This window comes from Episyrphus balteatus, chromosome 1, assembly GCF_945859705.1.
Source record: "Episyrphus balteatus chromosome 1, idEpiBalt1.1, whole genome shotgun sequence".
In the NCBI taxonomy this organism is placed as follows: domain Eukaryota; kingdom Metazoa; phylum Arthropoda; class Insecta; order Diptera; family Syrphidae; genus Episyrphus; species Episyrphus balteatus.
This window is the reverse complement of record NC_079134.1, coordinates 172,448,447-172,460,303: the sequence shown is the minus strand read 5'-3', so window position 1 is coordinate 172,460,303 and position 11,857 is coordinate 172,448,447. Positions and strand designations below refer to the sequence as shown.

Sequence of the window (11,857 nt, the reverse complement as noted above, 5' to 3'; positions counted from 1 at the left end):
AGATATGGAATTTTCAAGATTGAATTGAATTTAAAAACAATTGACAATTTTTGGATTGAGAGTAAAGAAGAGTATCCTGAGCTGCCAAGCAAACCTTTGTGGTTGTAAGTGCACTTCGTCACTTCTTACCTATGTGAAGTTACATTCACCTTTAAAGTTAATTATTTTGTGACAAGCAACTCCAGAAAGTCCGGATATCTAAGTAGCTACATTATTGAGCTCGGAATTTTACCTGCACCTAAGATGCAGAGTACCAATTCAAGAATTTTTCAAAACTAATTATTTTAGAAAACAACAAAAATTATTTATTATTCACCTGAAATTCTAATTCATACAAAAATAACGTAACTTCATAAACAAAAAAAAAAGAAGTAAATTCAGTTTAAATAACAAATGAAAGCTTTTAAGGTCACATTTGGACATAAGACTCATGTCCTCTCTTCTTTCTTCAATTCGATGTAAATTTGTTTCCTTTTCAATTCACCAATTTTACGCAAATGACACTCAATATCTTCTGGCCTCTGCTTTGTTTGACCTTCATCATTCTTAGCACCTGCTAGCGCCACCATCATAGGATCAACTTCAGCATCAAAGAAATCCTCTTCTTCGAGGCAAATATTCTGCAGAATACAGCAGGCATTTATCATTCTTTTGATTTTGTACGAACTAAAAAACTGCATTGCAGTCAATTGTGGAAATCGTTGTATGAGAATCTCCAACGAATCTAGAACCACATTCATGGTCTTGGAATGTTGGCGATTATACCAGATTTGTTCTTTGGAAGTTGGTTCATCAATTGGAGTTAGTAGCCATTCTCTGACAAAGTAATCTTGTTTGGCTAGAATGTGATATCTTCTTTGGCAGATATTTTTTATCTTCTCGTTAATTGGGGAATTTTCAAGAACTGCAGTGGGATGTAAGTCGCTAGTGGATTCAATAAAAACATCAAGAAAACGACCTTTTGAATCACAAAGTACTTGAATCCAAAAAGGTGTCTTGGTACCTTTTGTCTGGATTCGAGTGTTTAACAAACAAGCGATGACATCAGGGAAGTCAGCGATCTGTAGAAAAAAGGATTTGAGTTTCAGAAAAGATTCGGGGACATGATAGAGAGACTTACTTGTTCGAAACTGTCTGCAGAGTTTCTCATGTCTGTGTTTGATTCAGGAAATTGGATGAATTCCCGAGCGGAGTTGTTCAAAAACTGAAGAACTGTGTCCACAACGGAGACAGCTTTGGACAGCGATACATTGAACATTGAAGACAGTTCAAGGTATGTGCCCTTTCTCCCAACGAACCTGGAAAAGAGAAGGATTCATGAATATTACTTAACTGATAATCCAGTGTCCTATTTTATAAAACTATTAGTGTTGTACTTGTACGAAAAATAATAAACATTATTGGCTTTAAACCTATAGCTTGATTTTTAAGAATTGATTTTGCAAGATTATTGTTTTAACATTAAGTTTAAATATTAGGTTATGGAAAAGTCTATGTTACTTGAGGAAAAAAAGAAACGAACAATTTAAATTGAGTTTTAAAGATGAATTAAAACTGTGATGCACTGAAGAATATTTGGCAAAATACAACTTTAATAAAAAAATATTTTTGTCAAACAATAGTTTTATTGCAACTTTCTCTAAACTAAATTAAATCTTAATTGTTTTTTCGCGTTGAGGGGATAATCCTTTTGGAACTTTTTGCAGCTTGTGCTTAGAAAATTAATTTATCACCTCAAAAAAAACTGTTTTGAGTGGTAAGCATTAAAAGTTTTTTGATAGTCCCCGAAGCCCAAACTCATGCGCTTCAAATTTAAGCGCATTTTTGTCGAAACACAATTTTTTCCTAGCCTTGCAACGTAACTCAAGAACTAATGAAGCTATCGACTTGATATTAAGTGCAAATTACTCGTTAGGTATTTTTGGAAAGAACTTTAACTTGTATGTTTAAATGTATGTTTAAGATGCCAAAGTTTTGTAGTGTCTATAGTGAAGGTATATGGAAATTCAAGTGATATAATAACGCAATATTTTTAAGTTATTGAGATTCCATAAAAATTGCTGGCACCAAGACGAATCCTTCCTACTACATATATCAAAAATTTAAGTTCAAGACGTTTCAATTATATTCTTTAAAACACAAATACGTAGAAATACACTGGAAGGCTCCTATCTTGAGTGCTAAATGCAGTTAAATGAATACATAAATGTATTTTTAAGCCAAGACTATTTGTCACTAGGCAAGGAAGATTAATTTTAAAGCCAACCACTTTATTGGCATTATACAAATTAAAAAGACTTGTGTTCTCCATTAAATGTCAACAAAACTAGTACATTTTTTTTCTATAAATGATCTGGATCCCGAGGAAAATAAAACACAGCTATTATAACCTTGTTTATAAAGCACATTCACAGAGCAAATTACCCAAAATTAGACACCATATTTTTCTTGATTAGTCTTTCTATACTTGTAAAAATTCGCTTGTAGTTACAAGTCTATCACTAATAATTTTTTATGAAAAATACAAATACTTTTATGAAAAAAGAAATATTCGCCACATTTGTAATCGTCGTCGTTCAATGAAAACTCCCAAGTCCTTTTTCACTTTTTGAGAAATCGCGTAAGAAATTGGTTATCCAATATTAAAAATTCAAAAATGGTTTAAACTTAAGATTTTTAGCCATTAGTAAACTTTTTTATAACTAGACACAACTACTAATAAAGAAGCTGCTGTTTATTTTCAAAAAATGATAAGTCCGCGACTTTGATCATGTTTTACTAATAAAAAAATATTTCGCGTAGTTGTAAAATCGGATATACATAGATGGGAAAGTTACTTTATACTTAGAAGGCTGGCGTGATTATCCCTAGAGAACAAACTTTGTTAATAAAACTTTTGTTTTGAAAATAAACAGTTCAATTGAAAAATAAAGCTTCCGTTCCGGAAAATGTAATTCAAGTCAAAATGGAATTAGGGAGTTTTTATTGAACGGCGCACAGTGCGGTATTTTGGTATGAAACCTGACCAAAAATATTTGGGCACATTTTTCACATCAAATAGGTACCAAATGACTAAAAAGTTATTTAGAAGGAAAATTTTTCATTTTCTTGGTACAGTAAAACCCACGTGCTTACCTCCCGATTAGCCGATTTGAATATAAAAAATCAAAAAAAAAAACGTACAGTCCTGTGCTATAACTTTTCTTAAAGCTAGTAGCTTATTCTTTATTTTGTTTTTTGACTCAAGTTGTTTCATTAAGTAGTTTTTGAGGAATTAAGTTTTAAAGATGAAAAAATGTTTTCGTTAATTAATTGATTCTGTATAAAATTTAGCAATATCATGGACTTTTTTATATCATTATTTAATGACCTGGTAGTTTTAAGTCAAATACTAAAGAATTCATTCTAATAAATAACAAAGATCCTAAAAAATTAGAAAAAAAAAACTGAAACATACTTATTTCCTGGGTAATCCTCTTTTTTCTTTATTTGGATTAAAATTTTTTATTTGCATTTTTTGAATTTTTAGGACGACTGGAGCCAAATTGACCAAGTTATGAGTATTCAAATACTTGGCTTACGAATGTTTTATTCCAGAGTTCAAAACTTTAAATCGTTCTCCTAACAACTAACAATTTCAAAGCCTTTTCTTTTGAAATACCATATCATTAATAATAATAATTTTCTCATTAATAAAATACATTCAATGGAATAATATTAGTAAGGGTCGTTTTTGAGGAGTTTTTTTTCAATGGGCCCTTATTATTTGCATTTCTCTTGAAATGCAATATTGTTCTATATACCCTGCAGTTTAATAATATATAGGTTAGACCATGTTGCGGTGTGTTGCACTATTTTAAAAATCAAACCAAATTTTTTAAGTGTGTACTTCAACCCCTTCGTATGAAAAAATAGAGTTGCATACACAATAAAATTTTTTTTTAGAATACAATTAATGCCATAATATCCATATCAAAATATTTCACTAAAATCACTTTTAATTAAAAACCAATTTTTCTTCAATAACTGCAACCAAGTTATGGTCCCTGTTAATCTTACTTGGAACGTGTCCTGCGGATGTTTTGATTAAAGAAAGTGTCTATATGTATATCTTTCTTTAATATAATAAAACGGCAAACACTTATTTTGTGGTACAAAATACGCGGCCCACAAAAACCGAAGGGGCATAAATTATATACCGAACGATAGGAAATTTTATCTAGATGTGCAGAATGTATACTTTGTTTATTTTTTTTTACCGAAATAGATAAAAATAATAAATTTAAATTGAGAAAAAAAAACAAAAACAAATGTGCTGAACCACGCCCTCTCCCTTCTGTAAGTGGAAACTTCTAAAAGCAAAGACGGGAACCTTCGAAGACATTCTCGAATTTCGAATAAAATTAAGTGTTGCATATTCTTAGTAGTAAATAAAGTGATTTATATAGTGTGCTTATTTGAGCATAAATAAAAGTTACAATTGCCACTCGAATTTTGAGTGCGGGGTCGGCTAGTCTTTCTTTAATGAGCTATACTATTAGAATTGGAGTATGTTACTTTTAATTTTTTCCAACATAACTTTTACGGAAGTTAACACATTAAAAACACACACTTTACGGCAGTGTAACTCTGAAAGTATAACACGCATGAGAAAATTAGATATGGAAGAGAGAAAGATAATAATTGTATTTTCAAACCGAAAAAAATCCGCAAATTTTCTGTGCAATAATTCTTTTTCGAGATACTGAGAGTGTTGCGTTTTTTTAAATAGCGGATGTTCCACCCAACAAAAAATTACGTAAACTGAGATCTATATTTTAAAACCGCATCAAAACCTTGGTGAATTTTTATTTTTCTTGTTAGACTTTTGCCTATTGACTGAACTGGACATTTTGTTTTAGGTTCTTATCGTGGATTTTGGGGTGTTTTGTTGATTTTAGTTCTACAGACAGCTTCTTAATTCTCATGCTTTCTTCATAGCACAATATACAAAGCTTTTTCTAGAAAAGGTTAAATCAGTTTGCGTTAAGTTTTAATAGATTTGCTTAAAGTTTAAATAATTATATTTGCTTTTAGGTTTAATTAATTTTTTAGTTTTATCATATTTGCTAAAAGATAAAGGGCCCTACCAATAATCAAATTTAAAGCTGACTTTAATTTTTACCTTAATTCTACATATTTCAAAATACCAAAAACCAATTTATTAGTCAAGTTAAAGGCTAATGATCGATTAAAATTTATAGTTGGGAAACTCAACTATAAAATTTTACCTAGAGTTAGCTTTTAACCTGACTATTAAATTGGTTTTTGGTATTGTGAAATATGTAGAATTAAGGTAAAAATTAAAGCAAGCTTTAAATTTGATTATTAGTAAGGCCCAAAATATATTTGTGATAAGGTTTAAGTAATTTGTGTTTAGGTTAAATTAAAGTGCGAATGCTATAGGTATTCGAATTTTGTATGAAACAGAAATTTGCTGATACTTATTTACATGCTACTTGTAAATTCACAAATAATTATTAGTCTTGTAGTTCAATAAAATAGGGCCCAGAGGTCAAGGTGAACTTACCAGAGGAACATCCAAATGTAATGTTTTGCTGGAATTCTTGTTTGGTCATTGAGTTTGAAAATATTGTCGTATTCTGGGCTGGACTTGAATTGAATGTAGAGCCTTTCTGCTGTGTTCCGAGAGACATGGAAGACGTCTTTGAACTATAATCAATTTAAGAGTCATTTGTTTTCAATGAATTCTTAACTAAACTCTTACCATTTCATCAGAATACTTCGACACAAGGTCGACAAAATCTGATTCTCTTCGTTTTTCATTAAAATTCTCGACATGAGAGACTTTTAGGTCTTCATTCATATCGACACCTGGTGGAGTCAACTCGTCATTGCTTTGCTGTTCTATTTTGACTTGTCTTTGGAAACTTAACCTCCGTCGAGGTTGATAGTTTACTTCGTCCTCGCTGGACGAGGAATTAGCACGAGCTTGTTCATATTTGCGTTTTAATGTTTCTTGTCGTTTTTTCTTCTTTTCTTTGGATTCTCTGGAGTTTTGATGCATTTTTTTTAATAAATATTCTTTAATAAAGTATGAAATAGTTTCTTACTCTTCTTCAAGATGTAAATTGTAAGCATTTAAGCCAATATAAGCAACAGTTGCCAAGGCTAAGGCAAGTTTTAGTTTTTTGGCGGTTCCACTGTCCATTTTAGATAAGATACTAGTTCTTGTTAAATTAGTAGATAAGTAGTTTTATTTTTATTTAATTAAAGTACAGAGCTTTTCTTTACATCGTAAAATATGTACGAAAATGTTAAAATAAAAAACAAAATCATTTATATGCGCGTTTTGTTTACAAAACAGAATTTTGTTGATGAATAAAAGGTGAGGTGAATAAAAATTGACATGTGTGGTGTATGGTGAAATAATTGGGAGGTGTTCAGAAAATGATATTCTGTTAAGGTTAAGTGTGCATCTACTTGGTTTGTAATTCTACTTTCTACCATTGGAGAAAAGCTATACACAGGTTTTCACACACAATTTTTATTCCCGCAGAACATAATTTTTAATCGAAAGCAAAAGTAACAGAAGTTGTATTTGGTTTAGAAGAAATATTTTAAACGTATTGGCGATTGGTAAAGTTGAAATGCGCTACCCGTGGTCAAAACAAAAACTAAAAATAAACAGGATGGAAGAAGCTAGCATCCGACATTTTACTTTTTTTTTTGTTGGGACTTTTGATATGGACGCCATTTTTAGAAATACAAAATGTAAACATCCGTCCTGTTAAAATTAGTTCAAAAGTTGAAACTACGGCGCTAGTAGTATGTGCTTCAATCGCCAATACATTTTCGGACAGTTAAAATGTTCGAGGCAGTGAATTTTGTGTGCTAAAAATGTGTGGAGACTTCTCCTATTAATCATTTCGGAATGTCCTTTTTTCATGAAGTCTATAGTTCTGCTAAAGTGAAACGAAAAATTCCATTCAAAAACAGCACGAAAAATTTCGTTTCTAAAGTATGCACTTCTAGTGAAAAATTGACAAATGAATTGATTAATAGGAGAAGTCTTCACAAATTTTTAGAACACAAAATTCACTGCCCCATTTTAAACTGTCTGAAAAAAAAATTCACAACCCTGAAGTTTTTTCTTGACCGGAAGGCATTTGATTTATTTTTTTAACTTTTCTATTTGATTTAAAAATATATTCCTAAATTTATTAATCGATTTGTTGACTTGATAACATCTTATAAATCGATGAACCATGGTAGCATCCACGAAAAAGTGACGCCATATTCTCCTGTTCCACCTGAAAAAAAAAAATTTTAAAATTAAAAATAAAATATTTGAGATAAAAAAAAATCTTATAGCTTATTTGAAAAATAATATAATAGCCTGTTTTCACTAGAGCCCAAATGAGATAATTTCGCAAATGAGTTCAGTTCAGATTTCAAATTCAGTTTTTTTTTTCTATAGAATTTGACATTCGAAATGAGATAATTTGGGGTTAAGCCTGGTACGCTGCTCGCGCTAAATTTTAGCTGAGATAAAATTCCCATACAAGTTATCGATAACTTGTATGGGATCCATTTTATCTCGGCTAAAAATTTTCGATAATTTGTATGGGAGCTAAAATTTAGCGCGAGCAGCGTACCAGGCTTTAGTGAAAACTGCCTTAACCTAAAGATAAATTCTGCAAAAAAATTGTTATTTTCTAAACGCGACGTTATAGAAAGTTGAACATGTTTTGCAAATAACGGGAAAAACAATTTTTTGACCAAAGTTCTTTGACCGCTTTTAACGGTAAAACAAAGTTTTATTTTTTAAAACGTTGTTTCTTTTGATCTAGAGCAGATAAAACAATAAGCTGAAACAATAAGCTTTCAAATGATTTAAAATTTGTCATAGGTTGTCAATTAAAAAAAAAAATGGATTTAGTGGTGTTAGAAGATAAAAAAGATTGATTTGTTCACTTTTTTCATGACAAATGATTGATTTTATAGCGGGCTTGGAGCGAGTGAGAAAAAAACGCATATGGGAGATCGTTTGCCTGTATGGTTGTCTTTAAAAAATTGTAACTTTTTTGTTGGTGTCGTACACATATCCCAACTAACAATTTTGCTTCTATAAAGCTTTATAGAAGCAAAAGAAGCATGTATAAAGCTTTACAGAAGCAAAATTGTAAGTCGGGATGTTTGAGGCATAATTTTAAAGGTTAAACTATAAGCTTTCCAATGGTATAAAATTTATTATAAGTTGTCAAATAAAAAAATGGACCAAATCGAAATGTAAGAAAAAAAAGAGTTTTTCTTTATGTTTTTGATAAAAATTGATAGCATTAAAAAAATTCAATCTTTTTTTCTAGATGTCGTACAAAAGTTGCGTTCCTTTGGAAATATTTATCTACTTTTTATTACTTAAAACTACTTTGCTATACTGAAAAAGTAGTTCAAAGCAGCTTTAAGTACTAAAAAGTAGATAAATATTTCCAAAGGAATTTTCAGATGATATAAAATTTATTATAGATTTTGTCATGTAGAAATATTGACATGTTGATATGTAAAGAAATTAATTAATTTTTTCCCTTTTTTTCATGAAAAATGTGTGATTTCAAGAAATCATTTTTAAACTTTTTACAAAACATACAGACTTTAGTTATGGTTTAATTCTTTAGAAAAAATATAAGGCTTATTGAAGGTATATTTTTTTTTGTATAAATTTGCATATAAACAAAATTGACACAATGAAAATGCTCATTTTTAATTTAATAACGAAGAAAAAAATAACAAAAATAATAAAAAATTATTAAAATTATTTTTATTTTAAGTGGAGTGATTGAATATAATTCAATATAAGTTCAAGTGACCTCAACTCCAAAAATGTATAAAGCGTTTCGCCCAGGTATGAGCCCACTGTCGTACCTGGGCGAAACGCTTTATACATTTTTGGAGTTGAGGTCACTTGAACTTATATTGAATTATATTCAATCACTCCACTTAAAATAAAAATAATTTTAATAATTTTTTATTATTTTTGTTATTTTTTTCTTCGTTATTATATAAGCCTGACCACGGGCATACATTTTCTAAGTGTCTGAATTTAAACAAATTCCCTTAGAATATTATAATTCACAGTATATTCATGCTGTGAGTTTTATATAGTGTCGGTAAACATCGACCAAAATAAGGCGTCTTAGTAAGGGTACGACAGATCTAACTGATGAGCCCACTGTCGTACCTGGGCGAAACGCTTTATACATTTTTGGAGTTGAGGTCACTTGAACTTATATTGAATCATTTTTAATTTAATTATTTTAATTAATTTTTTTTCGCTTTTTCATAATAGGTAAATGTATTGAGCTTCAAAGATTATAAATTATGAGGTTATCACTTAAAATTACCGGTTTTACAGACAACCACTTTATTTTTTCTTCTTTGATATTAATTTCGACTTGAATTTATTAATCTCAAAGAAAAAACTTGAATTAATATCAAGGAAAAAACACTGCAAAAATAAAAATAAATAAATAATTATAATTGCAGTTGATAAAAAATGCTATGCAATAGCTTTACTGCGGCAGTGCCAAAAATTTTTGTGTTGTAATATTTCCCAAAAAAAAAATTTTGGTTCTATAAAGCTTTACAGATGCAATTGTTGCTTCTGTAAAGCATTATAGAAGCAAAATTGTTAGTAGGGTCTTTATATCTTACAATTCAATGCTGCAATATAGGTATACGTCAAATTGTACATACATTTTCAGTTTGACGAAAGGTTAGGCCCTCTCAATTCAATCTAATTTCCAAACATAAATTACAATATTAGAAAAGAGTTTTAAAATCATTTAGAATCTTTTGTCTCAATCTTTATTCTTAGCCCGCTCGTTAAGCCTTATATGTTCATCAATTTATCTAACTTACTTCTAGGCTCCGATCCGATCTTTTTATTTAGCCCTCTTAATTTGAAAACTTTTAAAACATTTGTTATAATCTACGCAGTAAAAAGTTCATAACTGACAAATTTTAACAATTTCTTTCATTTTCTAAATAATGTTTTCTAATAATCCCTGTTCATTTAATTTTAACTTCAAATTTGAATATGCTAATTATCTTGTCGAAAATAGAGTTCCTCCCACTTAATTTAAAAATAAACATTAAATACCATCAATGAATATATACTACGCCATCCAACTTTTCTATTCTCAAAAATACAAAAGTACCTATATAAATATTTAAAGACTCAAACATCTCTCCCATTAAAGAAAGAAGTTCAAAATCGTTCCACTGTTAAGGATTCTTTAATCGTAATCCAACAAGTGCTTACTCTGTGTTATTCTCTGCTCTTGTTCTCTCACCACCTCCTCGAAAAAATAATGATTCATTTAAAATGTCTTTTCCACCGGCATATCGATGCCACGAGTTCAGGATGAGTTTACTCTACTTGTGGATGTTCGAAGAGTGTGATGATGATGGGTGAGCTGTGAAAATATAGGTCTTGGGTTGGGTCTAAAAGGGGATACCCTCAAGATACACATCTTTTCAATTGAACATCAAACGGATGGTATGTCCCTACAAATTCTGTCTTCATTCATCGTCAATTCCACACATTTAATATATAGGTATGCCCCCATTTTGATCCTTATAGAAAAAAAATAACCCCCTCCTCATTTCTAACCATCTCAAGACAGTAAAATTCAAAGAGTATACAAGGAGAAGGACATCATTTGAAATGTGGGGATTTATTTTCATGTTGCGTGTTATTCACAAGCAAAAGCATTGTGTCGGCAAAGTTCTTCTTCTTTTATGTCCTCTTTTTATTTTATTGTTTTAGTTGTTGTTGTTGTTGCTGTTGGTGTAGGTTTTTTGATTGTTGTTGGTGGTGTTCTTTTGTCGTTTTTAGTCTATAATATTGGTATATTGACGCGCAGTACTCTGTATTGTTTCGAATACTATCCTCGCCATCATCCTCGCCTCGCGCTGCAATTATCTATCTCAATGGAAGAATAAAAGGGAAACGAGATACATTTACTGGTGTGTATAACAATCCCACCATCATAGTCACAAAACCCACACCCATCCTTTTGCTTCTTTTATTATCATTCTTTTTATTCAGGTCCGTAACCAAGCTCTAGGTGCTTCAATAGCTTGTGTAAAGCTTTATAGAAGCAAAATTGTAAGTTGGGTAGATGACTCAAAACACGAAAGATAGGAACAGAATTTTGGTGTAATATTTGCTTTATTAAATGATTGCCAAGAGTAAATGTGAACTGAGAATTCACGAAGTGCAAAATTGTATGGAAATGTATGTTTTTTTTAGTTTCTCCACATCAATACTGCTTTATAGAAGCAAAATTGAAAGTTGGTTAGATGACTCAAAACACGAAAGATGGGAACAGAATGTTGGTGTAATATTTGCTTTTTTAAATGATTGCCAAGAGTAAGTGTGAATTGAGAATTCACGAAGTGCAAAATTATATGGAAATGTATATTTTTTTTAGTTTCTCCGCATCAATACTGCTTTAAAGTAGGAACATAACATCATTCAATTGTATAATTAAGGACATAAGGAAATAAAGACATGTAGAAATAAGAACATAAATAAATAAGGACACATTCGGAGCATTCTTTTTATGTGGAAATTATTTTTATCCCTAGTCAAAACCTTTTCATAGCTACGCCTTTTGTTGTTATCCTTTGGTGACTTTTTCTCTTTTGCTTTTTGTGATCCTAAGGACATTAAGGAAAATCTCAGTAGAGCATCAATGTTGGCTCCCGCGCTACCCTTAACTTAATAACAATAATTGTTGAGACTCTGTGAAATTCAAAACAATATTCAGTTGAGTTTCGACTTTGGTGG

The 11,857-nt window shown here is 30.5% G+C and overlaps 1 protein-coding gene across 1 annotated transcript; it reads right to left on the bottom strand.

The window, feature by feature from the left end:
• Positions 1–333: 333 nt before the first annotated feature.
• LOC129905133 (putative nuclease HARBI1) lies at positions 334–6,376 on the bottom strand. The gene is made up of 5 exons (XM_055980567.1): positions 6,114–6,376; positions 5,768–6,050; positions 5,570–5,712; positions 1,121–1,298; positions 334–1,061 (listed from the first exon to the last, which is right to left on the bottom strand). The coding sequence occupies exons 1-5, from the start codon at positions 6,209–6,211 to the stop codon at positions 429–431; spliced, it is 1,335 nt and encodes a 444-aa protein (XP_055836542.1). The 5' UTR covers positions 6,212–6,376; the 3' UTR covers positions 334–428.
• Between the last annotated feature and the right edge of the window lie 5,481 nt (positions 6,377–11,857).